Raw genomic sequence first — 21191 nt, 5'->3', positions numbered from 1 at the left:
GCTCAGTTGACTTTGCAAAACGAAACCTGGGTCAGAAATAGTGTTTTTACTTTATCGCTCTCTGCTAAATTGCACAATCACCAATCGGTCATAAATGGTGCTACCGGAAGTCGGAACACAGAAAGTAAATTGCACCACACCCACCTTTTATATTTTTGTTCATCATTTGGTTGTATTGTTTTTAAGTCACTATTTTATCATTCTTTGTTTTTAAATCTTTGTTCTCCATTTTGTTCCTTGTTTTGTTTTGTGATTTGTGTCTGTCTAATAAATGTTTTTCTTTCTCTCTTTCTTTCCCATGTACTCTGTGGGCTCCGGCTGCATTACACCGACGTATTTATATCAGCGGAATAGTTTATATCAAAGCGTAAGTAATATACCTACTGCTGCAACAGTCACTTTTAGAAACAGCTGTTGAATCACCATCCATTAGCCATGAAAATTATTTCAGTCTGGTGATGGGCAATCATTATTGCATCACAAGTAGATTTTGTGAAAACAATCACTTCATGTGAAATAAGATGGTTGACACTGGTCGCATGAAAAGATTAGCAGGAGCCTACCATCATTATCCTTTATACTTCCTAGAACTCAGTTTATTATGATAGTATTGTAGCACGTACATAATTTTCACTAGCTTTAGAGTAAACGCAATACTAGGCACTAGTCCTTTTGGTAGAGGTTTCAGTCTTTGGAAGAAAAAGCTTTGATTTATGAACGCAACTTATTCCAGGCCGCTCAAATTCTACGTGCAAATGCTGATCCTAATGGTGATGTTCCTGGTGATGGTGGTGTACCACGCGCGGCTGATCGAGGTGACGTCACGGCTGGACTTCCTGTGGAAGCTGCAGGCCGAGACCGACCTGGACGAGATGGAGGACACGCAGAAGACCAACAAGCATCTGCTGAAGCATATCCTTCCAGATCACGTGGTCAACCACTTTCTGAGCAAGGAGTCTGCGCCAGATGTAAGTGGTTCCATCAATTTTGGTGACTATCCTTCTTAGTTTTGACGGTGTAGGGCAATTTTATTTCTATTTGGCCAGAAAAGATCTCAAACTTATGACTCTCGTGAGCTAAAGTTTTTTAAATCATTGTTAAACATGTTAGAAGCGATGCTAACTAATAAACTTGAACTTCAACCATTTTAATTGTAGATTCTCGTAAAAATAGTTTACGGTTCATTGCCATGTAGTTCCCGTGGATGCTGTAAACGGGGACAAATATCCAGGCGCCAACCCGTTTGGCCAGCGTGCGGCGTGAGGAGTGTAAAACAAATTTCCTATTTGTAGTGGAAACAGTAGTAATGCGAAGGCAAATATTTTTGCAGAAAGAGTCGTGTTCTTGCAGGAAGTGTAGTTTCGGTAAAAAGAGTCGTGTTCCTGCAATTTAGACTAAATAAATGATGATGAAACAGCCCATAATGTAGCCTCATTTCTTAGGAGCTGTATTCGCAGTGGCGCGACGAGGTGGGCGTGATGTTCGCGGGAATCCCGAACTTCCACGAGTTCTACTCCGAGCAGAAGGCCGTGGACTGCATGCGGCTGCTCAACGAGATCATTTGTAATGTACCAATCGCAACTCTTCTATTACTACACTCTTTACATTATTTTCGTCTTCTACAGCCAAATCAACGTAGGCTATACAGTTCAGCGGGGTTATTCCGAAAAATGTTGTCAGAAGTTTCGAATCTTGCCATCCCTTTCACGCAAAGCAAGGTGCAAACATGAGCGACCGTGACAGATAGACCCAAAACTACGTAAACAGCGTTTCGGAGTAGCCCTGCTCTTGCAAACTAGTACCTATTAGAAGTAGGTATGTAAGATGCCATTTTCATCTTGATATGCCGTCGTCTGAACTTTACTGTATTTCTCTTGAAATAGGTACAGTCGATGAGTCGACAGCACATCAACCTATACATTTTTTGTTGCAAAATAGCCTGTAATACAACGAGATAAGACACCGCTGGGTGTAGGTTGATGTGCTGTCGTCCGTACATTTGAAGGCATTCTTTTCCGGACATAAATTTTCCTTTGGATCATTAATTTGCATCATTTGTTTTGAAATAGTTCGCTCATTACTTATTCAGTAAATATTTTGTTCAGTTGATTTCGACAAGTTGCTAATGCAGCCGAGGTTCAAGAGCATAGAGAAGATCAAAACCATTGGAGCCACGTATATGGCAGCTTCAGGATTGAATCCTAATCATAAGGTAAATATCACAAAATCTTCATAATCCTATCCAAAAACGGTTAAGGCAGAAAATACGAAGCGCTCCACATCATTTTTTAAAATTCAGATACGGTTGAACAGATAAAATTACAATAAACTAAATAAAGAATATGTAAACCGTGACGTGCTCATAGGCACAACAAGCGTCTGCTTACTTCGCAAGGGGCGTTATAAGTTGGTCTTGGCTTTTACGCTTGTACTTTCTTGACTACTTAGTAGGCCTTAGGGCGTGGTGTAGTATGCCTGAGTCATCCCACAGTTGGGATGAACCCACAAAAACCCAACCAATGAAAGTCAAGTTTGTCCCGGGGGAAAGTTAAACTGTCATTGGACCCGCAACGAAATTAATCAGAAGAACATACGAGGAGTTCGAAATTAAGGTTCGACTTCCCTCCATTGCAAAGCGGATGACAGGTGACAAACAAAGGTTTGCTACAGTGGGACGTACACTTTCTTTGCTTCTAGAGCGGCGACGACGACAGCGAGCACCTGTGCGCGCTGGTGGACTACGCGTTCGCGATCCGCGAGGCGCTCGAGGACATCAACAAGCACAGCTTCAACAAGTTCCGGCTGCGAGTAGGTCAGTATCCAACTTGATTTTACAATAGTCGCATATAATTTTTCAAGTTTAGTATGTAAGCCTGCTCCAAAATTGTTTACGTCATATGACATCACAATAATGGCATACTGTACAATACAAATGTACTGATCAATAAATCAGAAGATTGTCGCACCTGTTTGTCGGAAAATTAAGGCAATCCTTCCTTTCCACTAGAAAGTGCGTCAAAAGACTTTTGCAGCCTAGCGGCGGTCGACATAAGTCGATAAGTAGGTACATCTATGTCTCACAAAGAGTAGATTCTCGCGCGTGTATAATCACTTGGTAAACCATTGGACTTTTCCTACTTGTTTCTGATGACATTCCGAATAGAGCCATTTGTTTATCATTACCACGCGACTGTATCGGGGTACTTCTCATTTACACTCAAATTTGATGGTCACACAATAAAAGTTCATAAACGGTATAAGTTAGAACAATAACTTTGAAATCAGATGATAAAATATCTATTTAGCTACATACAAAATTAATTTTATCGTAATAGAAGCAAAAATAATACGAAAAAATCACATGAAACGATAAAAAACGGGGTCATTTTTCGCATTCTCATCGTATCACACCTTCGGTTGCAATGAAACATTTGGTTACTGCATCCACAATTTTCATTCAATACTAGCTGACCCGGCGAACTTTGTTCCGCCTTAATGGCAATAAATAAGCAGACTTTTTTTTTTAATTTCGAACGGGATAAAAAGTATCCTATGTCCTTCTCCTGGCTCTAAACTACCTCCCTGACAATTTTCAGCTAAATCGGTTCAGCCGTTCTTGAGTTATAAGTGGAGTAACTAACACGACTTTCTTTTATATATATAGATGTGTGTAGCATATATAGCCCGACCAGGAACATAAAAACCCTCGCCATGTTGCGGAAAACTAATGGTACTAATTTCTTTTAATGGCAACAGTATAGATGAACTACACTGAACTGTCCTTTATTTGACACTGACAGGGGGGCCATTGTCAATAGCGGATCGCTAGTTCCGACTTTTGCCACGGTGGAAACCATAAAGTTGCACGAAGATGGTGGCGCCCTTCTGTCAATGTCGTCGGTGGGACATTTCAGTGTAGTTCATCTATAACTGAAAACTTCATTGACATGTCACCTTGCATGTCAGTCTATTGCTGTCAAAGTGTAAACAATCTTTATTTTAAATGTAAGTATATAACTGATTTTTTGAATTAAATTGCTAAAATCTTTTTATAGTCGTGAAAGAAAAGTGGTTCACAATGTGTTAAAATATTTGTCGAAGAGAAATACTAAGGGTTCGGACAATATTTTCATTGAATAATGTTTCCGACAAAGGATGTCAAATTGACTGACATGTATCGTATAGTACAGTCCACTATGAAAATTAGCTGTGGTTTGATTCAACTACCTATTTTAAAAAATTTTGTCACTTTCTTAATGTTGAATTTTATGGAATTGGGAAAGAAGTACCGAGTTTGAAGCGTTCATGAGCAGTTCTGAATTTGATTATTGATGAATATCTAATAAAATAAATCCTACTTGCTCGATTGGTGGTTTCATTTAATTTATTTAAACCAGGTTACCCATAATAATATGTTTTCGTTAATTTATGAAAATATCAAATTAACCCGTAATCCTGAATCCTGATACATAAAGTTAGCCTATTAATTTAACACAGGTACGACTGTACTCAGTGTTGCACTACTTATCAAATGCAATTGACGCGCCTCTATGCCAGGGTTTTTATGTTCCTGGTCAGGCTATACTAAAATCATCGTAATTAAATATACTTTCCACACAATAGTCAAAAAAATATCTTCTTATAATTATTTTGAATTGAGAAAGCGAAATACGTTGGTCACACGATTTTAGGTACCTAAAATTTTGAGTAATAATACAAGATTGCCGTTAAACCGAACACCAGAAACCAATCACAGTGTTCTATTCGGTTAACGTCAGTCGCGCTTCGACCATTGGGGAGGTGAGGTAGGTCGATCGTCGTTCCGCGAAAAAAATACGTAACTTTTTGTGTTTGGTCCAAAATCAAAAGTGCCGGCCAAAAAACAAAAGTGCTGTACCTATTCTGATAGAAAACGTCCGCCTTAGCATTTATTACTATGGTACCAAAGCTGTAGCACCACTGTGCATCGTAGTATTTGAGTTCTAAAAATATATGAAACGACTGACTTTCATCTCAAATACTACGACGCACAGTGGTGCTACAGCTTTGGTGTCATAGTAACAAATGCTAAGGCGGACGTATTCTGTCAGAATACAGCACTTTTATTTTTATTGGCCGACATTTTTGATTTTGAACAAAAAATGTATGAATCGTCGATGAATTTTAGATCTCAAATACTCGACGCACAGTGGTGCTACAGCTTTGGTGCCATAGTAACAAATGCTAAGGCGGACGTATTCTGTCAGAATACAGCACTTTATTTTTTATTGGCCGACACTTTTGATTTTGAACAAAAAATGTATGAATAGTCGATGACTTTTAGATCTCAAATACTCGACGCACAGTGGAGTTACGGCTTTGGTGCCATAGTAACAAATGCTAAGGCAGACGTATTCTGTCAGAATACAGCACTTTTTTTTGTTGGCCGGCACTTTTGATTTTGGACCAAAAATATATGAAACGTGGATGATGTCCTTTAAGGATAATTCATAAAAAACTAAAATTTTCGTCACCTTCGTGGCATCACCTTCGTGGTGTTTTATACACGAAGGTGCAAGAAATCACTTCTTGCTTTGGTTTATTTTAAAATATAGTGACTGGTGTTTATGTTTTTACAATATTTTAATAACTAATAAATTATACGTGGTAAGTAAAGATCAGTACATCAATAAATAAATAAGGGCCTCGTATTTTTGTTGTATGTCTGTATGTGACTGTGTATCTGTTTGTAAAATAAAGGACAGTGCCAATCCATGTATGGAAGTTGGACCAAGTGCTGCCCAGAATGAAACCATAGTGCATTTTGTTTCTCAGACCAATACTAATGTGTAAACCGACGCGCACTGAAATCTATCCCTGGAGTTAAGAGAAAAACAGAGTTTTGTTTTGAATTATTTACATACAAAATATCATCGATGTATACGTACTACGCATAAGATTTCGCGATTTTGGCATTAAATAACACTCGATATGTTGAACTTAACCATACTGCATACGTACACCTTACTTTAGTGCGACTTAGACATTCTTTATAAGTTTTAGCTTACAATAACTTCAATAATCGATTGTAATACACCAATAAATTGATTTTTCGCAAGGATAGAGAACTAAACTTCTTGCTTCATTTTGGAAATAATGATTTCTGTCAACTAACCAAACTACTGCAACAGCGCTAGATTGCTTATAAATAATGTCTAAGTCGCACTAAAGTAAAGTGTACGGATGCATTACGGTTAAGTTCAACATATCGAGTGTTATTTAATGCCAAAATCGCGAAATCTTATGCGTAGGACGTATACATCGATGATATTTTGTATTTAAATAATTCAAAACATAACTCTTTTTTTCTCTTAACTCCATGGATAGATTTCAGTGCACTTCGGTTTACACATTAGTATTGGCCTGAGGAACAAAATGCACTATGGATTGATTCTGGGCAGCACTTGGTCCAGACCCTGGCACCATCCTTTAATCTGAAGTTTGAGTTAAAAGTTGTAAAACAAAAATACGAGGCCTAAATAAAAAATATATTTTTGTTGAGGGACTGATAATCAGTTAGAGTTCTTTTTTATTGAGGTACTGATAATCCGTTTTTTGCTTCTTTAGCATTTCAGAATGCCACCAGTGTCACCCTTAAAACCAATTGCGTAGAATCTTGTAACTTCCCAAGTAGCATTTTACTCCATTTAAGAGTTCACTAGTAGAGATGAGACGTATTTACTAGAACAGATCCACACACTAGGTATTTTACAGTACTAAGTGGCACCTATTCCAATTTTTAAAATACTTGATCCACCTAGTATTTTTTAAATTACACGATTTCCGACCCTACCATCAAAGTAATAGAGGTTATTATTGCATAATCCGTAGTCGTCCACCTAGTATTTTTTAAATTACACGATTTCCGACCCTACCATCAAAGTAATAGAGGTTATTATTGCATAATCCGTAGTCGTGTATTACGCGCACCGCGTATTTCTCGCTAAGCTTATGTGCGAACGTAGAGATTCACTCCGTCTCTGTCTGACAAACAAATTTGAGCGCAGGCAGGTGTGAGATAGGAATAGCCTGTTGAAGTATGAAGGGAGGATATCAATAAATCAACAGCCAGCAAAAACATTATTATTCAATTTCAAATTGCATTATTAATACTACGGTTGTATCTTTTCAAAGAAAATTGTATTTTAAAGTCATAATACGTGGATTAGTCCGCACTAGTCGCGTCAAGTATGGTAAATTACTACGTACTAGGTGGAATAGGTATTTGGATCAAGTATTAATAAATACTTGGAATAGGTGCACCTAGTATCAAATTTACCTAGTATAACCCATCTCTATTCACTAGTCGTTCACATGTACTCCACAAGCTGTGTATGTCAGCTGTATACGAGCTGTATAGCTTGCTATAATGCTTTTATAGAACCAGTTTGGGCACAAATTAGACAGCCTTAAGTTCACTATGGCTGTACATTAGCAGTATAATAGCATTATAATAGCAGTTTAAGTAGTAACATCGGACTTAAGGCTGACTTACGGCACTATATGGGACGCAGTGTGAACCATACAACGTACGTGAGTGTAATAAAGAGTAACAAGTGGCTAAATGCACAGCTTTCAAAGTTATAAAGTCCGACAAAAGTACTCCAATGCTACCTAAAGTTCACGTGTGTCTTAAATTATTTCCACATTTTAATATTAGTTTGGTATTTGTACGTGAGTGCCAAGAGGGAAACAACTCGGGCGGATAATCATTTATGCAAATAATAACACGGGTTTTAAATATGTACTTAATAATGTTAATGCCATTGGGAATGCAACTTTATCGTGAAATGTATACATATTTACAGCTAAAATATTTACGCGCCTCTGTAAAAACGCGATATTCATTTTAAAATATTTAAAACTCGCTGAGAGTAAATCTACAATTTTCAGTTTTTGATATTGGATTGGCATTATAATTATATTACGGTAATTAATTATAACATGAAACCAAAACTCAATCGCTCTATCTGCGAATTTTGTGATAAATCTGCATTAATTTTGGAGATTTATTTGGTAAATATTTTAGGTTATGTAGAACAAAATGGTGGAAATGAAATACGGCTATGTGAACTGTTAAAACTCCAATTTAATGCGGTGAGCGTATATTAGGTTCACATGTGTTCTGTTAGAATGCTGTTATCTATATGAAGTTCCACATTTGTACCACTACAGCGCTAATGTCTATAAATTTATTCTAATGTGAACTTATGTACAGCTTTAAGATGTACCTAGTTCAGGTCAATTGTGTATCTTTAATTCTTTCAAATACTGAAATTTTAGAGATCCGCAATAAAAATTATTAATGTCCGTTAAATCGCCTAGCCCAGGTACTAATAGTCAAGTATGAATACCTAAAGCATCAGACGGTAGTGTTCCCGGTTTAAATTCGTTTATTATGCTTGACAATTTATTCAAAGCGGAATGAGGAATACGATTTTCAATAGCCCATGTTCTTATTTTTTTGCGAAAGGTTAAATAATTGTCCAAATCAAAATGGTATTCACTATCACTAGAACTGCAATCATCTCACTCTGATATCTGTATATTTTGAAGGGAAATTTCAGGTTCAGGCATAATATTTTCCTCTGCATCATGTACAGAACCACCATGAACAACTAAAAACAGGCTTGGGGAAATGTGTAATAGAATATCACATTCATGTTCAGCTTAAAGCAAATAAGAGTAGTACTTGTGGACAAATAAACTGCTATTGATGTTAATGGACAACACATAATATAGTCCTTTTAACAGCCTACAGTGTACATGCGAACCATTGAAACACTTTTGTACAGATAGTAAAAAAAGGTTATTTTAATTATCACAAACAAGTCCTACTACAGCTACTAGCTGTATAACAGTCTAAAACAAGTAAACATAACAGCCTTTGGCTTTATAAATGACCACGTGTGTTCTATTAAAATGCTAGCTCTATAACATCGTACAAGTAGGCCGTTAAACAGCGGTTGCCGTATCTCTACCCTCCTATAATGCTCTTAGTCAGATGGCTGACTAAAGGATAGTTGTTAGAGTATTATAACACCAACAATCGTATAAAAGTATAACTCTACACTAGTCTACACTCCTATAAGTCCCTTAGACAGGTATAGGTGTAATTAATTGCAATAATACAGCATAAACATCACGAGTGAACTGTACTAATGCTTTAAGTACACATTGGAACTAAATGTGAACTCTTAAATGGAGTAAAATGCTACTTGGGTTAGTAGGTGACGTAATCGGTAAAATTTTATCTTGTATGTAGGTACCTATTTATATTATGTTATTGCTATTTATCTACGAAAATAAGACAAAATATATGTTTTATAAACACTTAAGAGTCATTTACAGTTGTAAAGTTTGAAAAAATTATTACTGTGAAGTACAGAATCACTTTCGTGGCATCAAAAAATTCAAAACGTTAAAGCTTCCAAACGAGACTCACTATTTGGCTGATTTACTGAGAATACAATCTTCACATCAAGCGCTACAATTTTTGTTTACAAAAAGTTGAAATAAGTAAGAAATAAAATTCGCCACGAAGGTGACGATGAGAACCGTGGCGATGAGAAATACCCATCAACTCAAGGCAGGATTCACATTGACCGGCGCGAGTCAGCGCTCAGCGCAGCGTCCGTTCGGCCAAAAATGCGGTGGAATGCGTGCGTCTGCGCGCATATCCGCTGGATACGCTCGGAGACGACCGGCTTCTGACGCATGCTTGCGCATCCGTCCGGATTGAAATGTCAGTTAATCAGTTGTAAGCAATGAGGGCTATCGTTTTAGCGCTCACCAGTTAGCGCCACTGTAGAGTAAGGTCCTGTCACTTGCTAGTACCGAAGACAGTGGCACCAACTTGTGAGCGCTAAAGTGGTAGGAGGACTATCGCATTTGCACTCATCAAGATGGCGCCACTGTAGAGTAAGGTCCTGTCAATCGCCAGGGGTGCCAACTGTTAAGTATAAAAACGATAGCCCTCATTGGCGTATCTCGATCAGGCATAAGCTGCGGGCCGCTGGTGGGCGGCGTGATCGGCGCGCGCAAGCCGGTGTACGACATCTGGGGCAACACCGTCAACGAGGCCTCGCGCATGGAGAGCACCGGCCTCATGGACCGCATCCAGGTCACCAAGTACACCAAGCAGGTAACTGCACTTAATTACTTTAGTTATCATCCTTATCGATTTCCCGCCTTTTGTATTTATCTGTGCACTAATATTACTATTTATGTATTATCTAGACAATTTTATGCAGCTTACTATTTTATTTATTTTACCAATGGTCCGTGACCCTCACTCGGCATGGGGCACACTGAAAATCAGCGCCGTGGCCTTCGTCACCGTGGGCCACGGCATATTATTATGCTGAGTGGGGTCCCGTTGCAGTGGGCATCTTGTTGGTGAATGAGTGGCACTGCTCAGTTTACTCTTGTTTTTATTTTTTCTTCTTCCATTATTATGTGCCACTGTCATGTCTATGTAATTGCCTGTATTTGTGTGATGTCCATTGTAATAAATGTTCGTTCGTTCGTTTCAGCCAAATGACGTCCACTGGCACAAAGGCCTCCTCCAATAAATGTATCTTTCTTTAATTAATAGACCGCATTTTTGAACCCATCGCCCCACTGAAAACCAGGGTCTGCTACGATAGTGACCCTTTTGCCACACTTTTTCCTTTATGTCCTCATTTTTTATTCTTCTTTTTTGTTACCGTATCACTGACCTGTCAATTGTTAATGGAAGTGACGCCACCCAGGTAGCACTAGAAGTTGTAAGTAGGTGTATCACATGTTTCATCTCAATCATTGGGGAAGGTCTATATTTTGAGTACAGTGGAAGTCCCATGGCTGAAATGATGATGACGATGACACTATATGGTGGCGTCACTCTTAGCCGCCAGGGAGTGACCGCACCTTATTCGCCAGTGGTGCCAACTACGGTTATTATTAACCAGTGTTTTTATTCCAGCTGCTAGAAGTCCGCGGCTTCGAGCTAGAAAGCCGCGGCGGGGTAGAAGTGAAAGGCAAAGGCCGCATGCACACGTGGTGGGTAGTCCGAGGCCGCGCAGGCCGCCGCCCCGCCGCCGCGTCAGCCCCGCCGCGCTCGCTCGCCGCCATCGTGTATACTATGCTACAAGCGCGCAAGAGAATATACACACACCCGCTGGACGCAGCCGCTGCCACTACTACATGTAAGTAGACAACTACCTGTCCCTAGCGTCCCTAGGCCGCATGCACACGTGGTGGGTAGTGCGAGGCCGCGCGAGCCGCCGCCCCGCCGCCGCGTCAGCCCCGCCGCGCTCCCTCGCCGCCATCGTGTATACTATGCTACAAGCGCGCAAGAGAATATACACGCACCCGCTGGACGCTGCCGCTGCTACTACTACTTGTAAGTGGATCACGACATAGAACTGTCCATAGCGTCAACAAAGCGTCCATTCTGCAACTGGTGTACTGACGCGTAGGTAGGTAGTACGAGGCTGCCGCGTCAGCCCCGCCGCGCTCGCTCGCCGCCATCGTGTATACTATGCTGCAAGCGCGCAAGAGAATATACACGCACCCGCTGGACGCTGCCGCTGCAACTACTACTTGTGAGTGTCTACTAGGTGTCCAACTACAGACATAGAACCTTCCCTAGCGTTCATAAAGCTTCTTCTCATTCGACTCCTGCGTCTGGTGTGCTGACGTATAAGGGCCACCGCCGCGCTTGCTCGCCGCCATCATCTACAGTGTAGTGGTGTAGACTCTACACCATGCTGCAGGCGCGCAAGAGGATATACACGCACCCGCTGGACGCAGCCGCTGCTACTACTACTTGTAAGTGGATCATTGCTCAACTACAACAGATATAGCACTGTCTCTAGCGTCCCTAGGCCGCATGCACACGTGGTGGGTAGTACGGGGCCGCGTCAGCCTCCGCGCTCGCTCGCCGCCATCGTCTACACCATGCTGCAGGCGCGCAAGAGGATATGCACGCACCCGCTGGACGCTGCCGCTGCTACTACTACTTGTAAGTACCGCCGCGCTCTCTCCCTTTCATCGTCTATCTATATTATGCTACAGGCTCGCAAGAGGATATACACGCACCCGCTGGATGCAGTAGCTGCAACGACTATGTATTTGTAAGTGGACAGCCACAGACAACTTTCCCTAGCGTCGACAAAGTTTCTATTCCTCTCATTCGCCTACTGCATCTGGTATACTGACATAGATTGGAGAGTGGTACGAGAGCCACTGAGAGAGAGTGCTATGGAGAGGGCTATGCTTGGTGTTTCTTTGCGAGATCGAATCAGAAATGAGGAGATCCGTAAACGAACCAAAGTCGCTGACATAGCCCGACGTATTAGCAAGCTGAAGTGGCAATGGGCAGGGCACATAGTACGCAGAACTGACGGCCGATGGGGCAGAAAGGTTCTGGAATGGAGGCCGCGTACCGGAAAACGCAGCGTGGGACGTCCACCTACAAGGTGGACCGACGACATCGTAAAGGTAGCAGGGAAGCGCTGGACGCAGGCCGCTACCAATCGATCAACATGGAAAGCATTGGGGGAGGCCTATGTTCAGCAGTGGACGTCCTGTGGCTGAAATGATGATGATGATGATGACGAGAGCCACCGCCAACATCTACCTACAACATGCTACAGATGCGCAAGCGCATCACTCACCTTCCCATGCAGATAAATGTTCCTCTGTGTGTAACTATGTAGTTACCACATTATTCTAAACTTTATACCCTACTTTTGGGCTGAACCACCACCTGACTTTAACCGTAACTAAAACATGACCGGTGTCTTTTGTATGGAGTTTGACGTTTGTAGCATAAAATCATAAAGGAAGCAGGAAAGCGCTGGACGCAGGGTAACATGGAAAGCATTGGGGGAGGCCTATGTTCAGCAGTGGACGTCCTATGGCTGAGATGATGATGATGACTTACTTGACTTATGGTCCTATGTCCCCTAGATGGGGCAGAGGGCGTCCACAACAGTCCTCCATCTCGTTCGGTCTTGAGCTTCTCGCTTGATCTCGCTCCATGATGATGATGACGTTTGTTAAAGTTGAAGTAAGATGGTGCAAACCAGCCGGTCCAAAAAACATTGCAAATGAACGTGCCTGTATTCTCCCAGCAACGAGCCGCGCGGGCAGCGTGCGCGCCGCCGGCTCCACGCGCAGCGCGCCGCGACACCGCTCCGAGCTGCGCCGCGCGCGCACGAGGCACGGGCCGCACACTGGGTGAGTCTTGCTGGAGTCACTTGGTTTAATATTAATTCTTCTTAAGACAAAATACAAAAGTTAAATTCAAGAGGACAGACTTTAGAACTAGGTTATTGTCATTTTCTGTGCGATATCTAGTAACTTTTAAATCAACGAACGTAAAAAATTTCATTATGAATAATTATTAAGAAATGAAACGTAAATATCCACTCGAATGAAATATGAATTATTCTGGTGTTGAAAACCAACAATGCTTGTCCACGTCTCGAATATGTAAATAATATAACGTTTTACCCCATATATCGCTACATATCTTTTGGCCCTTCGAGCCGGATAACAAAATATTTTAATACATTTGTATTTTAACATCTATCTCATATCAGAGGTAACAAATTTGTGTTCTAAATTCGTTAAAACATCTTTGGGCATCATGAACAAATTAAGAAGATATGTGCTTACCATAAGTTTAACGTTAAGTAGATGTATTGTGCTCGTTAGCGAGTGCGTCAAAAAATCTATTAAGATTTTAGTTCTTGAAAGTAGCCGCTAGGGGTGCTGTTAATGTAATTTTTTTACGCAGTCGCTAGCGAGCACACCTAATTGAAACTCATGGTAAACACAGTCACTGATGTCTTCTTAATTTGTTCATAAAACTGACTTCCAAAGGAGTTGATTTAACGAATTTAGAACACAAATTCGTTGCCTCTGATAGCATGTACAACATAATGAATGTATAAAACATTGGATTATCAGGCTCGAATGACCAAACCTCGAGGAATGAATGAGACTAATGAATCTAGTGGTTACTTACCTTTCATCACCGTCCATAACGCCCCCTGTTGCGTGCCTTCTTGGCTGGTAGCCTCAATATGGTCTCGGTTAAGAGGGCGCGCAATCCGCAATCCTCATCGTACCTAAAATGGTTCCCGCTGAAAACCAGCTTCTCGGCATGGCTTGCTATGTCGCGAATGTAGCTGAGCGGACGCCACTTCAGCATACTTTATACACTCGGCATCAAATAAATCGTACCTCCCGCGACAAGCACTTATCAAACGTATGCATCCCCACTTCCCACCAACATTGGTGCCACTTGAAAGCCTAGTTCTAAACTTCATTTCATTAAAGGGAAGGTTTTACCCCAAAAATGTGTCTTTACAAGGATCCAGAGTCACTTCTTCAAAAAATAGGTAGTTACGCTATAGCCATTTTTTATGACTATAAAACTGTTAAGTTGGGATTAATCGCTATCCATCTGTTAAAGAGGACACGTGAGATCTTTTTTTGGTTTTATAACCATAAAAATTGGTCTAATTGATCCCAGAGGTGAGCTCAAAGTGAGGTCTATTTTCAAGTCACATTTATGGTATATGTTAATCATTTATTTAGAAATGAAATGTATTTTTCTTTAAGGATATTTATTGGGCTTTCAAATGACACCAATATTGTTGGGGTACCATGATTGTGTCAGAAAAAAATCTTTAAAGTTCGCGTCGCGGAAGGTGCGGTATATTTGATGTTGAGTGTAGTTTAATGTCATGTACTGTATTTATATTTTATTTTTTTCTATGCTGAATAAGGTGTTCTTATTCTTTCGTTCCCCCAGCGACATCGAGCTGGGCATCCGTCCTCACGCCAGCAGCATGGTGGTGCGGCGGCCGGACATGGCGCCGCCGCTCGTCAGCAGCATCTCGGCGCCGCACACGCCCACCGCGCCGCACGCGCCCGCCCTGCCCGGCCTGCCCGCCGCGCAGCCGCCCAAGCTGGGGCTAGGTAACGCATACTAGTTCTTCTAGATACACACTGGAACTGCAAGGAAGGAGCACTATCAGCTACAAGCGCCTGGCGCCCGAGCTGGGGCTAGGTAACGTAATAGTTCTTCTAGCTACACACTGGAACTGCAAGGAAGGAGCACTATCAGCTACAGCTACTTCATCTAGCTACACAGTTTTTCTAGCTACACAGAGTTGTTCTAGCTACACAGAGTTGTTCTAGCTACACAGAGTTGTTCTAGCTACACAGAGTTGTTCTAGCTACACAGAATTGTTCTAGCTACACAGAGTTGTTCTAGCTACACAGAGTTGTTCTAGCTACACAGAGTTGTTCTAGCTACACAGAGTTGTTCTAGCTACACAGAGTTGTTCTAGCTACACAAAGAGTAGTTCTAACTACACAAAGAGTAGTTGTTCTAGCTACACAAAGAGTAGTTCTAACTACACAAAGAGTAGTTCTACTAGCTACACACAGTGGAACTGAAAGAAAGGAGCATCGGCACATGGTGCCGCCTCTCGTCTACAAATACGCGCTAAAATCGCCTGACCTGATGACCTAAGTTGGGGCTAGGACCTACGCTATAACTTGCGCGGGTGACGATACAGACGGAGACATTTCCGAGACCCTAACACATACTTCTTATAGCCACTCACAGTGGAGCTATATTATGGAAAGAGCTTCATCACCATAAAGTGCCGCTCGTCAGCAGCATCTCGGCGCCGCACACGCCCACCGCGCCGCACGCGCCCGCCCTGCCCGGCCTGCCCGCCGCCCAGCCGCCCAAGCTGGGGCTAGGTAACGTATTGTAGTTCTTCTAGCTATACAGAGTTGTTTTAGCTACATAGAATTGTTCTAGCTACCCACAGAGTACTTCATCCTAGCTACACACAGAGTAGTTCTTCTAGCTGCATATAGATAAGACCTAGGCTAAGCTTGCATGTGCCCTTTTTAGAGCTATAAACACATACCTCTTCTATATTGTGGAAAGAGCTTCATCACCATACACTGCCCCTCATCTGCAAATACCCGCGCCGCTCGCGCCTGCCCTGCCCGCCCTGCCCGCCGCGCAGCCGCCCAAGCTCGGGCTAGGTAAGACCTAAGCTAAGCTTGCGCGTGCCTTTTTTAGAGCTATAAACACATACCTCTTCTATATTGTGGAAAGAGCTTCATCACCATACACTGCCCCTCATCTGCAAATACCCGCGCCGCTCGCGCCTGCCCTGCCCGCCCTGCCCGCCGCGCAGCCGCCCAAGCTGGGGCTAGGTAAGGACCTACGCTCATCAAAAGCATGCGCTGCTATCTATAGTTTCTGCAGATATACTTAGACACGCGTGCTCGAGTTTTAAGCGGAGGCCCTAACACATACTTCTCCTAGCTACTCACCGTGGAACTATATGGAAGAACCTTATCACCATACAGTGTCTCTCGTCTTCAAATACGCGCTATGCACCTGCCCTGCTACTCTGCACGCAACCGCCCACGTTGGGGCTAGGTAACACATAATACCTCTTCTAGCTACTAACCGTGGAATTATATGATCCATCGCCATAATAGTGCCTCTCGGCTTCAAATACGCGCTACATGCACCTGCCCTACTACTATGCGCGCAACCGTCCAAGCTGGGGCAAGAACCTCCGCTATAACTTGCGCGGATGACGGAGGCATACGCTGCTAATTTTTCGATGCACACGGAGAAATTTGCGAGACCCTAACACATACTCTTCTAGCTACTCACAGTGGAACTATATTATGGAAAGAGCTACATCGCCATACAGTGCCCCTCGTCTTCAAATATACGCGCCGCACGCGCCCTCCCTGCCCGGCCTGCCCGCCGCGCAGCCGCCCAAGCTGGGGCTAGGTAAGGCCTAGGCTAAGCTTGCTCGTGCACACGTGCGAGCTCAAAACACATACCTCTTCTAGCTACTCACAGTGGAGCTATATTATGGAAAGAGCTTCATCGCCATAAAGTGCCGCTCGTCAGCAGCATCTCGGCGCCGCACACGCCCACCGCGCCGCACGCGCCCGCGTTACCCGCCCTGCCCGGCCTGCCCGCCGCGCAGCCGCCCAAGCTGGGGCTAGGTAACGTACTGTAGTTCTTCTAGCTACACAGAGTTATTCTAGCTAAAGCCTGGTCCGCGAGCGACAAGGATGGGCAGCTTGGGGTCATTGGACGGGATTCTACGTGCTCACGGACCAGGCTTTACACTGAGTTGTTCTAGCTACACAGAGTTGTTCTAGCTACACAGAGTTGTTCTAGCTACACAGAGTTGTTCTAGATACACACAGAGTAGTTCTAACTACACAAAGAGTAGTTCTAACTACACAAAGAGTAGTTCTACTAGCTACACACAGTGGAACTGAAAGAAAGGAGAATCGGCACATGGTGCCGCCTCTCGTCTACAAATACGAGCTAAAAGCGCCTGACCTGATGACCTAAGTTGGGGCTAGGACCTACGCTATAACTTGCGAGGGTGACGATACAGACGGAGACATTTCCGAGACCCTAACACATACTTCTTATAGCCACTGACAGTGGAACTATATTGTGGAAAGAACTTCATCGCCATACAGTGCCCCTAGTCTGCAAATACACGCGCCGCACGCGCCCGCGCTGCCCGGCCTGCCCGCCGCGCAGCCGTCCAAGCTGGGGCTAGCTAACACCTACTTTTTTTTTTTTTTTTTTTTTCGTCGGGAAATGCTTTGCGCATACCCACTGGTCTATGGGGACAGCCAGTGGGTTATGTGGGACTCTCCCCACCTACCCACTAAAGGCGGGACCTACCCACTAAAACCCGACGGTTTCCACCAGAGCCCAAAGAAACGGAGCCGCGAGTTATTGTCCTGGTTGGACATTCGTCCGCAGCTCCGCCTCAGGCTAGAGGCTCGCTCGGGCTAGGTAAGACCTAGGCTAAGCATGCGCGTGCATTATTTCGAGCTATAAACACATGCCTCTTCTATATTATGGAAAGAGCTTCATCGCCATACAGTGCCCCTCGTCTTCAAATAGCCGCGCTGCCCGGCCTGCCCGCCGCGCAGCCGCCCAAGCTGGGGCTAGGTAACGCATTGTAGTTGTTCTAGCTACACAGAGTAGTTTTAGCTACATAGAAATTGTTCTAGTCTGGTTCGTGAGCACGTAGAATTTTGTCCAATGACCCCTAGCTACCCATCCTTATCCCTCGTACGTGCTCGCGGACCACACTATACTTAGCTACACACTGGAACTGCAAGGAAGGAGCACTATCAGCTACAAGCGCCTGGCGCCCAAGCTGGGGCTAGGTAACACAGTAGTTCTTCTACACAGAGTTGTTCTAGCTACACACAGAGTAGTTCTTTTAACTACACAAAGAGTAGTTGTTCTAGCTGCACATACAATAGTTCTTCTAGCTACACGTAGTGGAACTGCAAGAAAGGAGCATCGGCACATGGTGCCGCCTCTCGTCTACAAATACGCGCTAAAAGCGCCTGACCTGATGACCTAAGTTGGGGCTAGGACCTACGCTATAACTTGCGCGGGTGACGATACAGACGGAGACATTTCCGAGACCATAACACATACTTCTTATAGCCACTCACAGTGGAGCTATATTATGGAAAGAACTTCATCGCCATAAAGTGCCGCTCGTCAGCAGCATCTCAGCGCTGCCCACGCCCACCGCGCCGCACGCGCCCGCCCGGTCCGCTCGGGCTAGGTAACATGCCATTTTAAGCTAGCGGCTGCCCGCGACTTCGTACGCGTGGATCCCGTTTTACCCCCGTAGTTACGAGTTAAATTTTGCAAAATCCCGTCTTAGTGAACACCTACGTTCTAAAAGGAACGTCCATGCTAGAGACTCCTAGCACTTGTAGTTTCTGAGATTTCATAATGAGTGAGTCAGTCAATAGCGTGGCTCTATTGAGCGCCTATTGCGGCTTTTTTTTCGTCGTGAAATGCATGAAATTGCATACCATTAACAATGGTTCACTTTGACATTAACTTTATTACTTGAACAGAGCCTTAATAATTTCATTGTCTACAGGTGCTAGACTCAAAGCGGCCAGCTTTTCCTACCGCACGCGGCCGCGAGACAAGTCTCCGAAGATTCGCGAACAGTACTCCAAAGAGGGCTCCGTGAACTCCGTCGCTAACGGAGCGCCGGGCTCGTTCCGCTTCCGCTCCGTCACCACCGCGTCCTTCTTCCGCAGCCGGAACAAGGACAAGCGGAGCAAGGAACAGCTGGACGACGAACACAAGGAAAACGGGGACGCTGTCACCACGAGGATGTGAACTGTTTTAATTAAAGACGAAAATATCTTAACAGATATGACATAATTCTTCTATGTACACCGATTAATATTAATGTTGCAGAGTATGGAACGTTCCCAAAGATAAACCTTATATTTTTTATTTGAGAATATTTATATAAGATTTGTGTTTGCACAAAATAATTTTAGTTTTCGAAATGTATTTAGAATTAAGCACAAAATATGCATTTAATATATGTAGATAAAAGTACAATTGTATGTACCATGTTGTAAATAAATTGTAAAATCTATGTCGGTAATATAATTACGTACTCGATATTAAGTTGTATGTACTATTTTATTAAAGGGGATGCAAAGGAAAACGCTAACTAAACTCTTCTAAAAGAAGACGCTATTGTAAATATTTTAAGCATTTTTGGCTTTTGTCTATTTTTATAACATTTCGTCGACGTTATGTTCGACGCTGTTTATATTATATTGCTTTATGCTTATCTACTGTTAGAGCTTAATGTGTTACGGTCAGAACTTGTGAACCCTTAGATGTTGGGGACCAAAAAGAGATGATGAATTATGTTAGCGGCCTGTGGCCGACACTCGAGAGTATAAAGGTAAGATTTGGCCAGTTCTGATAGCTATAGATTTCAAATATGCAAACCATTCTTGTAGTAGCCAATCGCCAAGGATTGATGCAACTTATTACTATACACACGTCACAATGTAATGACGCATGGTGTATAACACAGATCCAAATCTATGATTGGTGTAACTTCAGACGTTGTCATGCTTCTTTTGACCGCCAATGTAGCAAAATATTTCCGTTGGGCGCCGCAACGCATCGTGTGCAATTACCTTATCTTTGTATAACACATAAATCGCACAAAGGTTCTACAGAAACTCGAATACACAAAGAACAATGTACAGAATGAATAAGAGCTGTGGATATGAGTATGAAAGATATAATTGTAAGTAGTATTTAGCCAAAATCAGTAAGCGATGCCAAAGATAAAATGATCTCAAGCATATTTTATCAGTGCGTGTATAATACGCTGTATTTACATTGCATATTGTACATAGTATTATTTTCAGATCTGGAAAGTTTATGTGAACATGTAATAGTTGTTTTAATTATATCATCCGTTGTAGCGATAAGTAAAATCTATACATTAATGTTACCAAAGCCAAATTATTTTATAGGTATTAAACTAAAGATTTCTTCAAACTGACGTTTATGAAATAAAACATGGAATTCGAACGCAGCATTTTATTCGTTTCATTCATCCAATCGTTTTATAAACACTGTTGGAATACAAATATGAAACTTACGGGTATAATTATAAATAATTCGTAATATAAAACTAATTAATATAGCTTTGGAAATACGTCACATCCTTGATTGATAAAATTAATAAATCGCTATCACTTGTTGAGATGAACAACATACACTAGTCTAATGTGGATCTAGCTGGAAACATATATCACATGATAATAATATTATTACAGTTGCAAATATTTGGCCCGCGAATCTAACCGCACCGAGACGGAGAATATAATTTATAAAAATATTACCACTCATCTACTAAGGTACATATGTATACTATTAAGCATCACATATTTTAATGTATTATTTTATAGAGATTGCTATTTCCCAAGCGCTACACAATTCCAAAGACGTTTTAGAAACAAATGCTACGATTAAAATCCCCAAATTGGCTCCAGTATTTAAATACATTTATTATTGCTTACTCTATCAATTCATCATAGTCTTTTAAATAAACTTAAAGTAGGTGTCGGGTAAAATATACCCACACTCATTCTTCCGTCATCAAAAATATCAAAAACATTGGCACGTGTCATGTGACCTTATTGCCGTTAAATATCACAAATTATGCTGCTAATATCATAAAATGAACTCAAAAATACTTCAAACGCAC

General features: G+C 42.3%; 1 protein-coding gene across 1 annotated transcript in view; it reads left to right on the top strand.

The window, feature by feature from the left end:
- LOC135078968 (adenylyl cyclase 78C) overlaps positions 1-12162 on the top strand; it is a 128224-nt gene extending 116062 nt beyond the window's left edge. The window contains exons 25-33 of the mRNA XM_063973576.1: positions 734-968; positions 1443-1563; positions 2106-2212; positions 2698-2812; positions 10038-10183; positions 11006-11228; positions 11264-11425; positions 11799-11853; positions 11910-12162. Coding sequence (XP_063829646.1) covers positions 734-968; positions 1443-1563; positions 2106-2212; positions 2698-2812; positions 10038-10183; positions 11006-11228; positions 11264-11425; positions 11799-11853; positions 11910-12162 — 1417 coding nt within the window. The remainder of the gene's footprint in view (positions 1-733; positions 969-1442; positions 1564-2105; positions 2213-2697; positions 2813-10037; positions 10184-11005; positions 11229-11263; positions 11426-11798; positions 11854-11909) is intronic.
- The last annotated feature ends 9029 nt before the right edge of the window (positions 12163-21191 follow it).

Source organism: Ostrinia nubilalis, chromosome 2, assembly GCF_963855985.1.
Source record: "Ostrinia nubilalis chromosome 2, ilOstNubi1.1, whole genome shotgun sequence".
NCBI lineage: Eukaryota > Metazoa > Arthropoda > Insecta > Lepidoptera > Crambidae > Ostrinia > Ostrinia nubilalis.
Note: the sequence above shows the minus strand (reverse complement) of the source record. Positions and strands in the feature narration are given on the sequence as shown.